We start from the raw sequence: 16717 nt of genomic DNA on the forward strand, positions 1-16717 counted from the left end.
GGAAGAGAGAGACAGAGAGGAAGGAGGGGGGGTGGAGAAGCAAATGGGTGCCTCTCCTATGTGCCCTGGCCGGGAATCGAACCCGGGTCCCCCGCACGCCAGGCGGACACTCTACCGCTGAGCCAACCGGCCAGGGCCAACTTATTTACTTATTTTAGAGAGACAGGGAAAGACAGAGAGAGAAAGAAAAATATACTGATTTGTTATTCCACTTATTTATGCATTCACTGGTTATTCCTGTACGTGCCCTGACCGGGGATCGAACCCGCAATCTTATTGTATCCGGATGACACTCTAACCAGCTGAGCTACCTGGTCAGGGTTCCCAGCACCTTTCTGATCAGGAATCCATTGCCCATTTCCCTGGGACTGGGAATGGCAGCCCCAGATGAGCGGTGTGGCCTTTACAGTCTGTGAACAGACCTTTGCATTTGTACCCTAGAATCACTTGAGTTTAATTCTCTGGTTTACTTAGGAAAACCAGGTGCTCCAGATGGATCCTCACAGCTTGGATTCTGAGCCTGGCACTGGAGGGAGGGCCTCACTAAAAGGTGTCCTTCCTGAGAACCTCTATTACCCTCACCCCCCTCCTCAAATTGTGTCATCCACCAGGAGCTCTTGCAGGGCCTGGGCTACTTCCCTTATTTGGTCTAAGTAAATTAACAATGAACACTTGCCGAGACAGGTTTTTATAGTATATTTTTAACATTTAACAAATTAACACAATTTTTTTTCTTTTTTACAGAGACAGAGAGAGATGAGAAGCATCAATCATTAGTTTTTCGTTGCGACACTTTAGTTGTTCATTGATTGCTTTCACATATGTGCCTTGACCATGGGGCTACAGCAGACTGAGTAACCCCCTTGTTTGAGCCAGCGACGTTGGGTCCAAGCTGGTGAGCTTTTTGCTCAAACCAGATGAGCCTGTGCTCAAGCTGGCGACCTCGGGGTCTGGAACCTGGGTCCTACGCATCCCAGTCTGATGCTCTATCCACTGCGCCACTGCCTGGTCAGGCAAATTATCACAATTTAGCACATACGACATAGTGCTATTTAACTGTGCTACTCACAAGATAACTACATGGACCCGCCTTTCTCACGGTTCAGAAAGCCCTTCTCCATTACTTCTCTCTGTCCTGCTAATTCCTTTCATCATCCCATGCTGCAAAATTCATCTTCTTGGTTGTGATTTATTTTCTCTCTGACTTCCACTTAAGGACACTCTGAACTGATTTAAGCTACTGTATATTTTCATTATTGTAAGTTTGGATTTTTGGTGCTGTTTCCCACTGGCCGGGCAACTCCTTGAGGAAGGGATTGTGTAAGCTTTTGTCTGTAAACCTGGCTCCTAGAAGTGAGCCTGGCAAGCAGCAGATGCTAAATGAATGGACAGAGGGACAGAGAGATGAGAAGGCTCTATCAAGAACAAAGTGTTTAAACTGAGAGCCAGGTAGGAAGTGCTTTGGGGTCTCTTCCCTGCGGGGCACATGGTTGGGGAGCTGCATCTCCAATCCTGCACTTCTCTGAACTCTGGACAGCATTCTTCTCTAAGACTCACCTCAGGGATGGTGTCTGTCTGCCCCTCACCATGGACAGCATCACTTCTTTCTGGTGAAATGTCTCCCCACCTTCAAGCTCAGCTCAACAGCAACCACCACCTCTGGCTCATGGGCACACCACAGAAACCTCAAAGCCTCGTACATTTTTTTCATTTGATCCCGACGACCACCCTGTGGGTAGATATCATTACTTTATTTTTTACAGACAAAGAAACAGAGGCCATAAATGATCTCATAGATGAGAAAACTGAGGTCAGAAAGGGGTTTGGCTAGACTTACAGTGGGATGGATATAACTGCAGCTTCCACTTCAGTGCTACGAACACCTTTAGTTGTGACATGAATGCTGCTTTGACTTTTAGGGTTGGCTTGTGAGAAGCAACAACTCAAAACAGGAAATGGCTTTCCCCTCATGCTCTCTCTTCTCTTCCTCTTAATATCTCAAAACATGATCAGCAATTTAGAAGCTGTGTGCTCCCCTCCCCCACCCCCGTCCCTTCCTCTCTCTCTCTCTCTCTGAAAAAAAAAAATCAGTAGAAGCTGTGGTTGGTCACTTGTGGAGAGACTATTACAAGACTGTCATGTAAATGAGGAATCCATGTTGCAATCACCTCTTGCACAGAGGTTGTGCAGACAGACAGTCTTCTACAGGCATTACGCAAGTGGGAGTGAAGAACAGCTTCCGAGCACTTCTCCACAGCTTCTTTTTTTTTTGTATTTTTTCTGAAGCTGGAAACGGGGAGAGACAGTCAGACAGACTCCCGCATGCGCCCGACCGGGATCCACCCGACACGCCCACCAGGGGCGACGCTCTGCCCACTAGGGGGCGATGCTCTGCCCCTCCGGGGCGTCGCTCTGCGACCAGAGCCACTCTAGCGCCTGGGGCAGAGGCCAAGGAGCCATCCCCAGCGCCCGGGCCATCTTTGCTCCAATGGAGCCTTGGCTGTGGGAGGGGAAGAGAGAGACAGAGAGGAAGGAGGGGGGGTGGAGAAGCAAATGGGCGCTTCTCCTATGTGCTCTGGTCAGGAATTGAACCCGGGTCCCCCGCACACCAGGCCGACGCTCTACCACTGAGCCAACCGGCCAGGGCCTCTCCACAGCTTCTAAGCAAAACTTTCTGGGCACATATTCCAGAGTTGGACAACACCGTCAGAAGTGCTAATACTTCTCATTCTTGAGTCCATGGCAGACATAACCAGTGGATCCAGGACTCCTTCCCACCAAGCCAGAGAAATAGCCCATCTCAACGCAGCAATCCAAGTAACTTCAATCAATGAACTGGAGTTGGTGCATGCCATCAAACCTATTTAATATTTCATTTTATTGCACGCTAAGCTTGTTGCTAGGAGATGCAGAGGTGAATAAAACGTTGTCTCTGCCCTCTAGTCTGGAGACAGGATATGGACATGGGTTGGGAGGAGATAAACTTGTAAAACATTTATAATCAGGTTAAACATAAAACTGGGGTTAAATGTATTAACACAGTATTGTGGAAACACATATGATGCAATTACTAATTCTGCCTAGAAGTATGACACAGAGGTGGGTCTTGAAAGAGGAATAGGAGTTGAATAGGCCAAGCGAAGTGGGAAGGGTATTTCTGGCAAAGGGACTAACATATACTAATCTTGGGATTCAGGAAGCAGTGGACAGGGGGACAGATGTAAGCAGAAAACCTGTACTCAGAGTGGGAAGGACCATTTCCCTGCATTTCTCTAAACCATGAAAACATCATCATAAGGTTATGGTGAGGACTGAATAAGATAATGTATGTGATGCCCTCACATAGGGCATGGTAATCAACTCCTAATAATGTCTCCAGGATACGAAGGGGCATGAAATTGTTCATCTTTAGCAATTGAGACAGAATAGGTGTGAAGTAGAGAAACATCATCAGATTGAAAACATATCTATATTTTCCATGGTAAAAATACATGTTTATATTAGAAGAGTTGAAAATATTTTTAACAAAAAAAGAAGAAAAAAAATCTCATCTCACTCCCTACCCAGATGGAACCTCTAATAATATTTGGTGTAGCATCTTCCAGTCTTTACTCAGTACAATTCTTTTCTATACCTACGAGCATATCATATGAACAAAAAGTCCTTTATTTTTTATTTTTGAATGTAAATCTCTTTTTAGTTAAAATATAGTTGACATATAACATGATATTAGTTTCAAGTGTACAGCATAGTGAGTTGACATTTATATACCTTACAAAGTATTCACAAGAAATCCAATAACCATTTATCACCTTACGAAGGTATTGTGATATTATTGACTGTATTCCCTATGCTGTACTTTATATCCCCATGACTTATAAGTTTGTACCTCTTAATCCCCTTCACCTTTTGCCTATACCCCACTTCCGCCAATCCTCTGGTAACTCTGAGCTTGCTTTCTGCATCTATGAGTCTGTTTGTTTTGTTTTGTTTGCTAATTTGTTTAGGTTTTAGATTTCACATATAAGTGAAATTATATGGTATTTATCTTTCTCTGACTTATATCACTTAGCATAAGGTCCATCTATGTCATCGCAAATGGCAAGATTTCATTCTTTTTGGTGGATGAGTAATAAAAGTCCTCTGGTTTTTTCATATGAGAATAATGACATAAGTTGTTTTCTGTAGGAATAGGTTATGAAAATATGCAGTTAGAATAACAATCAGAGACAGAGGCACCCTAGGGTGAAAGCCCTGAGCAACGAGAGTCCAGGGGCCTCTCTGTCCCTTTATTGGAAATAGCAAAACAGCAGGATAATATTCAGCAAGAAGAAATGTTTAGGCTCCCAGAACAGATTAGAAGTCAGCATGTTCCTTGTCCTTTACTTCACCCCCTGAAAACTTCTGCTGTCTGCTTCCTTGAGTTATTTGTACTGGCTAATAAATATCTGAGTAAGGCTGGGATGGGGCTTCAGTCCTTCGGTCTGTGGACTGGGGCCATTGCTTTCCCTTGGCCCCTCAGAGCATGTCATCTGGTCTCCAGGTAGTTTGCTGTTGCCGTGACAGTTTTCTATATTAATACAATCCCTTTGAATATATCATCTTAAATGGCTAGTATCCACTGAATGGATCTATTATAATTTATTCAACCATATTCCTGTTGTTGGACAAATAGGTTGCCTACATTTTTTTTACTATTGTGTAATGTCATAGAGAACATCTTGGCACATAAGGCTTTTTCTTTTTTCTTTTCTATTTTTTTCTTTCTTTTCCAAGTGAGAAGGAAGATAAGGGAGATAGTAAGGGAGATAGACTCTTGCATGAGCCCCAACTGGGTTCCACCCAGCAACCCCCATCTGGGGTTGATGCTCTGCCTATCTGGGGCCCTGTTCACAACAAGCTATTTTTAGCGCTGAGGCAGAGGCTCCAAAGCTGTCTTCAGTGCCCCAGGGCGATGCGCTCAAACCAATCTAGCCATGGCTGCAGGAAGGAGGGAGAGAGAGAAGGGAGAGAGGTGGAGAACCATATGGTTGCCTCTCCTGTTTGCCCTGACCAGAAATTGAACCTGAGACATACACACACAGGGTTGACACTCTACCACTGAGCAACCAACCAGGGCCAAGGCTTTTTTCTACAATTCAGATTACTTTCCTAGGATAGAGACTCAAAGAAATTAGAGAACTTAAGGTTTTGATGCAATATACCAAACTGTTTCCTGAAAGGTACACTGGCACACTCTTAGCAATATTTGTTTGCAACAAACCTTATCAGCTTTGGGCATTCTCATTTAAAACTAAATCTCGGCTAATGTTTTGGCCACAAAGGACGAAAGCAAAAGCACAGCATTTCCTTTATTATTTAGAACTGGGAGAAGAGCTCACATGTGTGTCTCATACTTGGTTCTGTGTTACTACCCTGTAAGGTATTTTTCCCCACCGAGAAGGAAGGAACGGGGCGGAGCCTGGTTCTTTCTCGGAGGGGAGGAGAAAGGAGTGGTCCTTGCAGACTTCTAACTCCTCCCGGGTTTCGGCACCAAAATGTAAGGTATTTTTCCTCGCCGAGAAGGAAGGAAGAGGCTAAAGCCACAAAGTGTGGAATAATAAACGGCTTTATTGAGTACAGAGCACACACCCCACCTGGCAAGGTTCCCTGGCCCCGAGGAAAGAAAGATGGAGGAGATGGAGGCTAGGGAAGTTGCAGATTAAACTGCGTGGGAGATATTTAAAGGGTCCCTCAGGGAAGTGGAGCTACTATGATGTGGTAAAATTTCACTGGCTGGCAGACAATCACTTCTTTCCAAATGGTTCCTGGGAAGCTTCCTTTGGTGGGCTTGATTGTGGGCGGTCCTAGCCAAAGTGGGCAGGTCTGAGTTCCCCACATGACCATGCCCCATTATCCACCGACCTTACATACCCCTCAATGCATAGATTTTTTTTTTTACCCAGCTGATGATGGATGAAGGAGAGATCTTAAGTTATCAAATATATTTAAAATATTAACCCTTTGTCATATTTTAAAGGAATATTTTGTTTGTTGTTTGCCTTTTTTTTTTTTTTTTACAGAGACAGAGTCAGAGAAAGGGATAGATAGAGACAGACAGGAACAAAGAGAGATGAGAAGCATCAATCATTAGTTTTTCGTTGTGACACCTTAGTTGTTCATTGATTGCTTTCTCATATGTGCCTTGACCATGGGGCTACAGCAGACTGAGTAACCCCTTGCTCAAGCCAGTGACCTTGGGTCCAAGTTGGTGAGCTTTTTTGCTCAAATCAGATGAGCCTGTGCTCAAATTGGTGACCTCAGGGTCTCAAACCTGAGTCCTCTGCATCCCAGTCCAACATTCTATCCACTGCGCCACTGCCTGGTCTGGCTGTTGTTTGCCTTTTAACTTAGGTTTCTAATTCTGATGAAATTATATCTACAGATCTTTTACTTTGCAATCACGTCTTTCTTTTAAGGATTTGAAACTGCAGAAATTTTTAGCTCCTCTTGGATAAAGTCACCTCTCTCTCTGGACCTCAATTTCCTCATCTTTTAAAAGGGTAGGCAGGCAAAGATGTGATCTCTCAGCTTCCTTCTAGGTGTGGATTCTTGGACTCTGGACTCCACAGGGTAGCTCAACACAGGCAACTCTCTCCTTCATACTCTGGGGCTCTAGCCGAGAAATCCTTTCCCCTTGAGGGGTTCACTTATTCATTCAACTAACATCTACCATTTTCCAGGCATTATTCTAGGTATTAGGGATAGAGTAGTGAAGAAAACAAAGCTCCTGCCATCAGATGGATATCTGGGAGAAGAGCATTCCAGTTAGAAGGAACAGCAGGTGCAAAGACCCTGAGGCAAGAGGCTGTTGGACAAGTGGAGGTTGGGGTAAAAAGGCCACAGTAGCTACAGCAAAGGGATCAGGAGTAGGGGAAAGAGTAAGAGTAGATATGTGGTCTTAGGTCCCTCCTAATGACTTGGATTTTAATGAATAAAATGGAAACTACCAGATGGTTTACAGTGGAGCAGTGACCTGATCATAGCTAGGTTTTAAAGGAATTGGGATGAGCCACACCCATTCCCAGCTGACTAAACTTGACCTTACATTCTCTCAGTCTTAGTTCTTTATCTAGAAAATAATTCCAAGATTTCAGCTGGGTACCCCTCCCTCACTGTAGCTGACCTAACTGGACCAAACTCCTGTGTAGGTGATAGTGAGGGAGGGAGCCAACCCAAGATCTCTAGAGCTTAATGTGGAATTTCCTATTTCTAGGAAGAAAGACCACAGGACAGTGCTGGCCTTGTGGGGTTGTGGCCATCATTCAGTCCACCAGTAAATAGCCAGCATCTACCTATTCTGAGCCTGGAACTCTTTCTGGCTCAGGGGGTGGGGGTGGGGGACTGTCAAAAAGCTAGCAACGAGGCCACACACAGTTGTTGTGCCCAGAAATGGAACCCCCGTCACCCCAAGAATCAAGACCTGCCTCCTGAAATCCATTCAGCTGCCCCATTGTCAGAAGGTGACCATACCTGGCTCTGTTCCTCTCAGGTCCGACCCCAGACCCTGAATTAGCACCTTGGAGTCCCATAACTCCTCTCCTTAAAGCACTTGCTGCAGTTGAAACCTAACATGGTTAAGTAAGATTCTTTGATGTCTCTCCCTCACCATTCTAGAAACTGCAGGGCCTGGTAAGGGCTTTGTCTGTTTTCATCACTGTTGTGTTCCCAGAGGTTCCCCAGCACGGTCCCTGACACATAAAGGCATTGAATGAGTAAGTAAGAGAGAAAGGCAATTATGCTGTTCCCTTTTACAGGCAATAAAACAGGCCCAGACAGGAGCTCTGGAAGCCTTCTGGCTCAATTCCTATAGCACCCAGAACATAGGGCCACACGCAATGGCCTCCAAGGCCCTCCACCCTCTTCTCCCCTTCTTCTGCTTCTCCAAAGGCAGCTCAGGGCCAGACCCCAGCCCTAAAACAAGACTAATTTCCCAGGAAAAGATCCTAGGGCAGGAGTAGAGCAAGTGACAGCCTGTTGGTAATGGACAATGTACCAGACACACTCTTCCACAGCAACTCTTTGAGGCAGGTTGTAGTAGCATCCCCATTTTTTTTTTCACTTAAAAAATTTTATTGATAGCCTGACCAGGCAGTGGCGCAGTGGATGGAGCGTCGGACTGGGATGTGGAGGACCCAGGTTCGAGACCCCGAGGTTGCCAGCTTGAGCGCAGGCTCATCTGGTTTGAGCAAAGCTCAGCAGCTTGGACCCAAGGTTGCTGGCTCGAGCAAGGGGTTACTTGGGCTGCTGAAGGCCCACAGTCAGGGCACATATGAGAGGGCAGTCGGTGAACAACTAAAGTGTCATAATGCACAACGAAAAACTAATGATTGATGCTTCTCATCTCTCCGTTCCTGTCTGTGTGTCCCTGTCTGTCCCTCTCTCTGTCTCTGTAAAAAAAATAAATAAATAAAAATTATTGATTGATTTGAGAGAGAGAGAGAGAGAGAGAGAGAGAGAGAGAGAGAGAGAGAGGGGATCAAACCTGTAACCTTTTTCTAGCAGAATGGCGCTCCCAGCTGTGCTATCTGGCCAGGGCAGCACCCCATTTTAAGATGAAAATACTGAGGCACAGGGAAGTAAGTGGAATGCCCAAGATAGTAGCAGAGCCTACTTAATTGAACGAAGGCAGTAAATAAAGTTTGAGCCTGCATTCCAGTCTACCTGAATCATTACCAGCTAGAAGCAGCTGTCATTGGGACTTGGACATGAGCTGCAAAGTATAGAATGGTGACAACAATTCCAGCACCATGCGGACTTTTCCTGTGTGGACTTTTCCTGGACTCCTGCTCCCTGCGACAGCTCCTAACAGATTGAACTGTGGTTGGGTTGCATTTCTCAGGGATTTGGCATGGTGATGGGGCCAACTTGGACTTGGTGAACATGTTAAGGACACTACTCTTTTATGGATTCTTGCTGTATTGGCCAAGAGTTTGCTTAAAGGCTTTTAATCACTGTAAAAAAAAAAAAAATAGAAGACTGGATAAAGAAGATGGGGCACATATACACCATGGTATACTATTTGGCTAGAAGAAATGATGACATCGGATCACTTACAACAGAATGGTGGAATCTTGATAACATTGTGCGGAGTGAAATAAGCAAATCAGAAAAAAAAACAAGAACTGCAGGATTCCATGCATTGGTGGGACATAAGGGTGAGACTAAGAGACATGGTCAGGAGTGTGGTGGTTGGGGGGGGAGGGAAGGAGGGAGAGGGGGAAGGGGAGGGGGAGGGGTACAAAAAAAGAGCTGGATAGAGGGTGACGGAGGACGATCTCTCTTTTGGTGATGAGTATGCAGCAGAACTGAATGACAAGATAACCTGGAAATGTTTTCTTTGAATATATGTACCCTGATTTATTGATGTCACCCCATTAAAATAAAAATTTATTTATTAAAAAAAAAAAAAAGAAAGAAAAAAATTTGAGCCTGCACTCTAACCCACTCTGTTACAGCGCAGAACATCAGTATAGACATCAGAAGTCGTATGTTTTTTCAGTAGGGTCTTGAGGGCCCCACCTCCTGTTCCCTCATCTCCAGATCGGGATCATTAATAATGACTAGTTTATAGGATTGTGGGGAGAAGATCAAAGCACAGTTTAGTACAGTGCCCAGCATACTGCGAACAATCAATAAATGTTAAACACTGATACTCTGTTATTGTTATGAGTGCTTCTGGGCCTGCGAGGGAGGACTGCAGGTCACCTGCGAGCTGGGCGCCAGCCTTGACAACCCAGACAGGGCGGGGCCAGAGTGAGCGGGACAGAGGCCCTGGACCCGCCCCGTCAGACTTTTAAAAGAGGAAAGCCAGGCTCAGGCGCAGGCGCAGAAATCCCGGTGGCTCATCTTGCACTAGCCCTTACGCGCACGCGCATGGAGCGGCGTGTGAGCTCCGCGGGCGAGTCCCGCGTCCGCTCTGCTGCTAAGGTGTTGTGTCACGGCCCCGTGGAGCCGCTCATCTTCCTTGCCAACTTCGCTTTGGTCCTGCAGGGTCCGCTCACCACGCAGTACCTGTGGTACCGCTTCAGTGCCGACCTCGGCTACAATGGCACCCACGACAGAGGTGGCTGCAGCAACCACAGCGTGGACCCCATCATGCAGGTAGCAGCTGCGGCGGGGGGAGCGCGGAGCGTGGCAGGAGCCAGCCCTGGGCTGGAGACCCGCGCAGCTGAAGGGCCGGGGCGGGCGTGAAGGTGGGGCCGCCGGAGGGGTTATGGCTATTGAGTAGCGGGGTTGACCGGGAACTTCAGAATGGGGGATGTGTAATGTTCGTCTAGCCTGGAGAGTTAGAAAAGGGGTTAAGAAAAGAAAGGTAAAGGGATCTAGGTCCATTTCCCATAACCCCCCTTCCAGTGCCAGTTTTTGAGAGTTGTATTAAAATTCTCTGAAGTTTAGGGCTCCAAAGAAAAGCCATATCCCTGTATTTCCCAGGAGGGTGGTGATTTGGTGGGAAGGGGGTATGGAGGGGCGACCCAGAGTGAGTAAGACCACCCTGGTAAGACTCATGTCCCCACAGGAAGTGGAGACCCTTACCTCCCACTGGACCCTCTACATGAACGTGGGCGGCTTCCTGGTGGGGCTCTTCTCATCCACGCTGCTGGGTGCTTGGAGTGACTGTGTGGGCCGCCGCCCGCTTCTGGTGCTGGCCTCGCTGGGCCTGTTGCTCCAGTGTCTGGTGTCCATCTTCGTGGTGCAGCTGCGGCTACACGTCGGCTACTTCGTGCTGGGCCGCATCCTTTGTGCCCTCTTCGGAGACTTCGGTGGCCTCCTGGCTGCTGGCTTTGCCTCCGTGGCAGATGTCAGCTCCCACCACAGCCGAACCATCCGAATAGCCCTGCTGGAAGCATGCATCGGGGTGGCAGGGATGCTGGCAAGCCTCCTTGGGGGCCACTGGCTCCAGGCCCAGGGTTACGCCAACCCCTTCTGGCTGGCCTTGGCCTTGCTGATATTCATGGCTTTCTATGCTGCTTTCTGCTTTGGTGAAACAGTGAAGCAGCCAACACCTGCCCGTCTCTTCACGTTCCGTCACCACCGATCCATTGTCCAACTCTACACGGCTCCGGCCCCGGAGAAGTCCAGAAAGCATTTAGCCCTATATTCACTGGTCATCTTTGTGGTGATCACTGTGCACTATGGGGCCCAGGATATCCTGACCATCTATGAGCTGAGCAGACCCCTCTGCTGGGACTCCAAGCTGATTGGCTACGGTTCTGCAGCTAGGCATCTTCCATATTTCACCAGCCTGCTGGGCCTGCGGCTTCTACAATCCTGCCTGACCGACACATGGGTGGCTGAGATTGGCTTGGCCTTTAACATCCTGGGGATGGTGGTCTTGGCATTCGCTACCATCACACCCCTTATGTTCACAGGTAATGTGTGTGGGCTCAGGGACAGTTTGTCCCAGAGGCAGTGGGTGAAAATTGGAGGCCAGCCACTTGCTGGCTTATGCATTTGGAAACACTGTTTATGTTCCTAGCCTGCACTGGAAGAGAAACAACTAAGAAACTTCATAAAAATGGCATCTTTGTTATACATAAAATATAGAACTTCAGTAGCCAAAGTAATAAATCCACATTATCAATCATAAATATTATTAGTAAGATAGAGCAACAGACAAAAATATGGCTCATACACTAATTGCTTTACTCCTTGGCCTCCCACAGCCTGTAATTCATGGTGTTCTTGGACAAGGTCCATGCTATTAATGTCTTAATACTCACTTCTCTGATAATCACAGGACCTTCCTCAGATATCCTTGGTCAGCTTCTTTGAGTTTTTAAGAAATCCAGTCTTCTCAAATTCCTGCTTGTGCTAGTTCTTCTATTTCTGGTAAAAGAGGGGCAGCTGGGAATGAGGAAATTAACTTTTTTAAAGGGACAGATTTATTATGGTAAAACTAAACTATGTTGTGTATAAAGTCAGCCATTCGGTAATCACAGATTGATTAACTTGGCTGCTTGCCTGGACAGTGAGGCTGAAGGGGACCAGTACCTTTCTTGCCTATAGTGTCTCCCATGAACTCAGTACTGGGGTCAAAGTCCTTGGGTGCAGAGATAACAAAGACACTCTCATTGCTCTGGGGAGCTTCAGCAGAGCGGAATTTGGGGCCTGATACCTGAAGGGACCCTGGAATGTGTCATCATATACCCACTTTGGAGATTCCTAGGGGGTTTGCAGTTTTACTGAGGAGGCGATAGAAAAGAAATGGTTATGAAGGAAACAGTGTATGCCTGTGAGTAAAACATGCAAATTTAAAAGGAACTTGTATTTACTGTGTGCTTATTATGCAATGCTCCTTGGGGTTGTCTTTTGAGGTACAGTATCCATTTTCTAGGGCTACTGTAATAAATTACCACAAATTTGGTAGCTTAAAACAACAGAAGTCATCTGACCTGTGCCCAGTCAAGGCACATAGAAGCAGCAACTACTACTAATTGATGCTTCCTACTCCTTTTCCCTTCCTTCTCTCTCTCTTTATCTCCTTTCTCTAAAATCAATAAATAAAATCTTAAACAAAACAAAACAAAACCCAGAAATTTATTCTCTCATAGTTCTAGAGGCGAGAAGTCAAGAATTCATATTGGCCAAAATCAGGGTGTCAAAGGGCCCGTTCTCTTCAGAGATTCTAGGAGGGAAACTGTCCCTTACATCTTCTGGCTTCTGGGGGCTGCCAGCATTCCTTGGCTTCTGTCTGCATCACCGTGATCTCTGCTTCTGTGGTCACATTGCCTCCTTCTCTTCTGTGTGCCTTCTCTTCTGTGTCACATCTTCCTTTGCTTCCCTCTTATAAGGAATCATTTAGGCCACAACCTGATAATCCAGGATAATGTCCTCATTTCAAGATTCTTAACTTGATCACATCTGCAAAGGCCCATTTTTGCAAGGCAATATTTACAGATTTCAGGGATTAGGACCTGATATCCTGGGCCATTATTCAGCCTCTTTCAGCCCAGAACCATCATCATAAAGGCCTTGTTATCCTTTTACAGATGGGAGTCAGGCCCAAGGCCACACAGTAAGTGATGGCATCAGGTTTTGAACTCAGGGCTGCCTCCAAAGTCCATGCTTTGTTTTCTGTTACTTGCCATCTCTCTACCATGTGGATGATACCTGCTGGTACCACAAGAGGTGTTCTGACAAGAACACCATTGGTGGGGAATTAGCGTTCATTCATAAAAGAGACAACAGGTAGGACAATGCTTGAGAAGGGTAGTCTCTATTTCTCCTTAGTTATTGTCTCCTTCACCATCAAGGAAGTTCTTCCTGTGTCTAACCTGAGTCCCACCTGGGATATGTATAGGAGCACTGCTACATCTTGCTTGAACACCCCTTTCCTGACCCCATTTTCCTGATATTTTTTTCTCCACAGGGTACGGACTCCTCTTCCTGTCATTAGTCATTACGCCCATTGTCCGGGCCAAGCTCTCCAAGCTGGTGAGCAAATCAGAGCTGGGTAAGTGTCATGGTCAACCAGCATCTGGTTCCTGTGCCAATGTTCCTTGAACTAACTGCACTGGGCTGGCAGGGGACCACAGTGCCTTGGATTTTTAGACCACAGAGTTGGAAATTGCAGTCAGCAGAGCACAATTCTGTTCTTTTGGGTAACTCAAGAAAAGGATTTGCCCTTTCTAGACCTCAGCTTTTCCATCTGTAAAATGGATGCAGAGACGCTAGGGTTACCTGCTTCACTGGGGTCAGAACGTGCAAGCTCAGAGGGAGCAAACAACCTTATGATATAGGTGGCATTATTCCTAGGTGACAAATGAGGAAGCAGAGGCCCAGAGGGTTAAATTTGACTCACCATGGTCACTCAGTAAGTGGTGGAGCTAGGATGCAAACTCAGGTCTGTTTTGGGGGGTTTTTTTGGGGTTTTTTTTTGTATTTTTCTGAAGCTGGAACCGGGGAGGCAGACAGACTCCTACACGTGCCTGACCAGGATCCACCCGGCATGCCTACCAGGGGGCGATGCTCTGCCCATCTTGGGGCTTTGTTCTGCCGCAATCAGAGCCATTCTAGCACCTGAGGCAGAGGCCACAGAGCCATCCTCAGCGCCCGGGCAAACTTTGCTCCAGTGGAGCCTTGACTGTGGGAGGGGAAGAGAGAGACAGAGAGGAAGGAGAGGGGGAGGGCTGGAGAAGCAGATGAGCGCTTCTCCTGTGTGCCCTGGCCGGGAATCAAACCCGGGACTCCTGCATGCCAGGCCGACGCTCTACCACTGAGCCAACTGGCCAGGGCCAACTCAGGTCTGTTTTTAAGAGCACCAGGTCTTGCCTGACTAGGTGGTGGCACAGTGGATAGAGCATCAGCCTGGGACACTGATGACGCAGGTTCCAAAGGCCAAGGTTGCTGGTTTGAGCATAGGTTCACTAGCTTGAGCGTGGGGTTGCTGGCTTGAGCATGGGATCATAGACATGACCTCATGGTTGCTTGCTTGAGTCCAAAGGTCACTGGCTTGAATAAGGGGTCACTGGCTTGGTTGGAGCCCCCCCTGGTCAGGGCACATATGAGAAAGCAATCAGGGAACAACTAAGACACTGCAACTATGACTTGATGCTTTTCATCTCTCTCCCTTCCTGTCTGTCCCTCTCTCTCTCTTGCTAAAAAAAGAAGAAAAAAAGGCAGCAGATCTTGGGATCTGGGTTTTAGTCCTGACTCTGTCACCTACTGGTTTTGTGATCGTAGACAGGTCCCCTTTCTCTCTCTGGGCCTGTCTGCTCATCTATACATGAGTGGTTTGCTCTTGATGACATCTATAGGCCCTTCCAGCTCTTACAATGTTACACTTCAATTTCAATTTCTGTTGGGCTATTGCTCATTTTGCAAAATTTGGCTTCTGCTGGCATATCTGTAAAGAATAGTTTTCTGGCCCTGGCCAGTGGGCTCAGCAGTAGAGTGTCAGCCGGGCATATGGAAGTCCCGGGTTCGATTCCTGGCCAGGGCACACAGGAGAAGTGCCCATCTGCTTCTTCACCCTTCCCCTCTCCTTCCTCTCTCTCTCTCTCTTCCCCTCCTGCAGCTAAGGCTCCATTGGATCAAAGTTGGCCCGGGCACTGAGGACAGCTCTGTGGCCTTCGCCTCAGGCCCTAGAATGGCAACGGCAGCAACTGAGCATCGCCCCCTGGTGGGCATGCCGGGTGGATCCTGGTCGGGCACATGCGGGAGTCTGTCTGACTGCCTCCCTGCTTCTAACTTCAGAAAAATACAAAAAAGAAAATAGCTTTTCTCAAACTTCCAGAACTTTAGACCCCAGTCTAGAAACATCTGGCTCATCTGCTTTCCCTCATCTGCCCTGGAAGGAGGCTCTGGTGCCATATATGGTCCATTATCCGTTCTTTTGTCCCCAGGACCCAGCTGCTTTCATTCATTCAATTCACTCAATAAGTTTTTTATCTAGCCCCTTCACTGTGCACAGAGGTGCCAGAGGGAACAAGAGAAAAGGACAGCCCCTCCTGGCTGGCTTCCTCCAGGGGGTCAGGCCCTGTGACAGGAGCTTTACATGGGAATTTAGTGTTGCCAACAATCTATGAAATAGGCAGTAACCTTATTTAACAGAAGGGGTACAAAAACGCAGAACGATAAATGACTTATTCAGTGACCACACAGCTAATAAGTCTTGGAACTGGTAATTAACCCCACAACTAATCCCAAACAGGAGACAGTTCTGAAGGGGATAAACCAAAAGCCATTTGTTTCATAGCCCCTATGTGCCAGGTGCTTTCCATACGTGACCTCAAGTCCCACAAGAGGTAGAATTTGTAGGTGAGGAAGGTGAGACTCAGCGAGATTAAGTGACTTGCCCCAGTTCACACAGCTCAAGGTAGTGGTGTCAGGATTTAAACCTAGATCTTTCAGACTCCACAGTGTGATATTTATTTCTTCACAGGTGCACTCTTTTCTGCTGTGGCCTGTGTGAATGGCTTGGCCATGCTGATGGCCTCCAGCATCTTCAACTCACTCTACCCAGCCACCCTGAACTTCATGAAGGGGTTCCCCTTCCTTCTGGGAGCTGGCCTCCTCTTCATCCCGGCCATTCTGATTGGGTAACGCAGGACTCTGACCTAGGCGCATACACCCTTTATCCCAAAGGTTTCCTCTTCCTCCTCCTCCTCCCAACCAGAAACGGGTGCCTCATTCCTGGCACCCTACCTTTGTGGATGTTTCAGTCCCAGCCTGACTCCTCCTCTGTAGATAGCTGCCTAATCCTCTGGGATCCATTTCCCAAGGGCAGGGCAGTAGGGGAGGGGGCAGGCTAACATTGCTTCTTAGCAAGGTTGCTCTTTCCCCCTTGTCCCCCTCCATTCACATTTTACAAATGGAACTATGGTGACAGAAATGTGCTAAAGGGAAGCCTGGCCAGCTTCCTTGGCTAATTGTGGCTGGGCCACAGGCTAGCGTGCTCCACTGACTTCTTTCCCCATAGACTTAAGAATCCCATCCCGGAGCGCTCCCCTCTGGACCTGGTCTTCCACGTCAGCCTTGGGAGGGGGATACCTGTACCAGCCTACCCTATAAAGCCTGTGTCACTTCTTCAGAAGTTGAGGGTTTCTCATGTCAAATCTGAACCCTCTCTCTCTGGTCTCTCACAGGATACTGGGAGAGGCTAATCCTCACACTGAGTTACAGTAGTTTCCCCAGAGCCCCTGACCGACCTGGACCAGAGGACAGAGGGCAAAAG

General features: G+C 47.3%; 1 protein-coding gene across 1 annotated transcript; it reads left to right on the forward strand.

Annotated features, from left to right (window-relative positions):
• Window positions 1-9864: 9864 nt before the first annotated feature.
• SLC46A1 (solute carrier family 46 member 1) lies at window positions 9865-16702 on the forward strand. The gene is made up of 5 exons (XM_066363721.1): window positions 9865-10143; window positions 10559-11411; window positions 13412-13495; window positions 15926-16082; window positions 16629-16702. The coding sequence occupies exons 1-5, from the start codon at window positions 9916-9918 to the stop codon at window positions 16666-16668; spliced, it is 1362 nt and encodes a 453-aa protein (XP_066219818.1). The 5' UTR covers window positions 9865-9915; the 3' UTR covers window positions 16669-16702.
• The last annotated feature ends 15 nt before the right edge of the window (window positions 16703-16717 follow it).

The sequence above is a fragment of the Saccopteryx leptura genome, chromosome 2 (genome assembly GCF_036850995.1).
Source record: "Saccopteryx leptura isolate mSacLep1 chromosome 2, mSacLep1_pri_phased_curated, whole genome shotgun sequence".
In the NCBI taxonomy this organism is placed as follows: domain Eukaryota; kingdom Metazoa; phylum Chordata; class Mammalia; order Chiroptera; family Emballonuridae; genus Saccopteryx; species Saccopteryx leptura.

Coding starts and splice junctions, on each gene's coding strand:
- SLC46A1 (XM_066363721.1), top strand. CDS start 9,916: ATGGAGCGGCGTGTGAGCTCCGCGGGCGAGTCCCGCGTCCGCTCTGCT. Junction 11,412..13,411: donor CACACCCCTTATGTTCACAG/GTAATGTGTGTG, acceptor TTTTCTCCACAG/GGTACGGACTCCTCTTCCTG. Junction 13,496..15,925: donor GGTGAGCAAATCAGAGCTGG/GTAAGTGTCATG, acceptor ATTTCTTCACAG/GTGCACTCTTTTCTGCTGTG.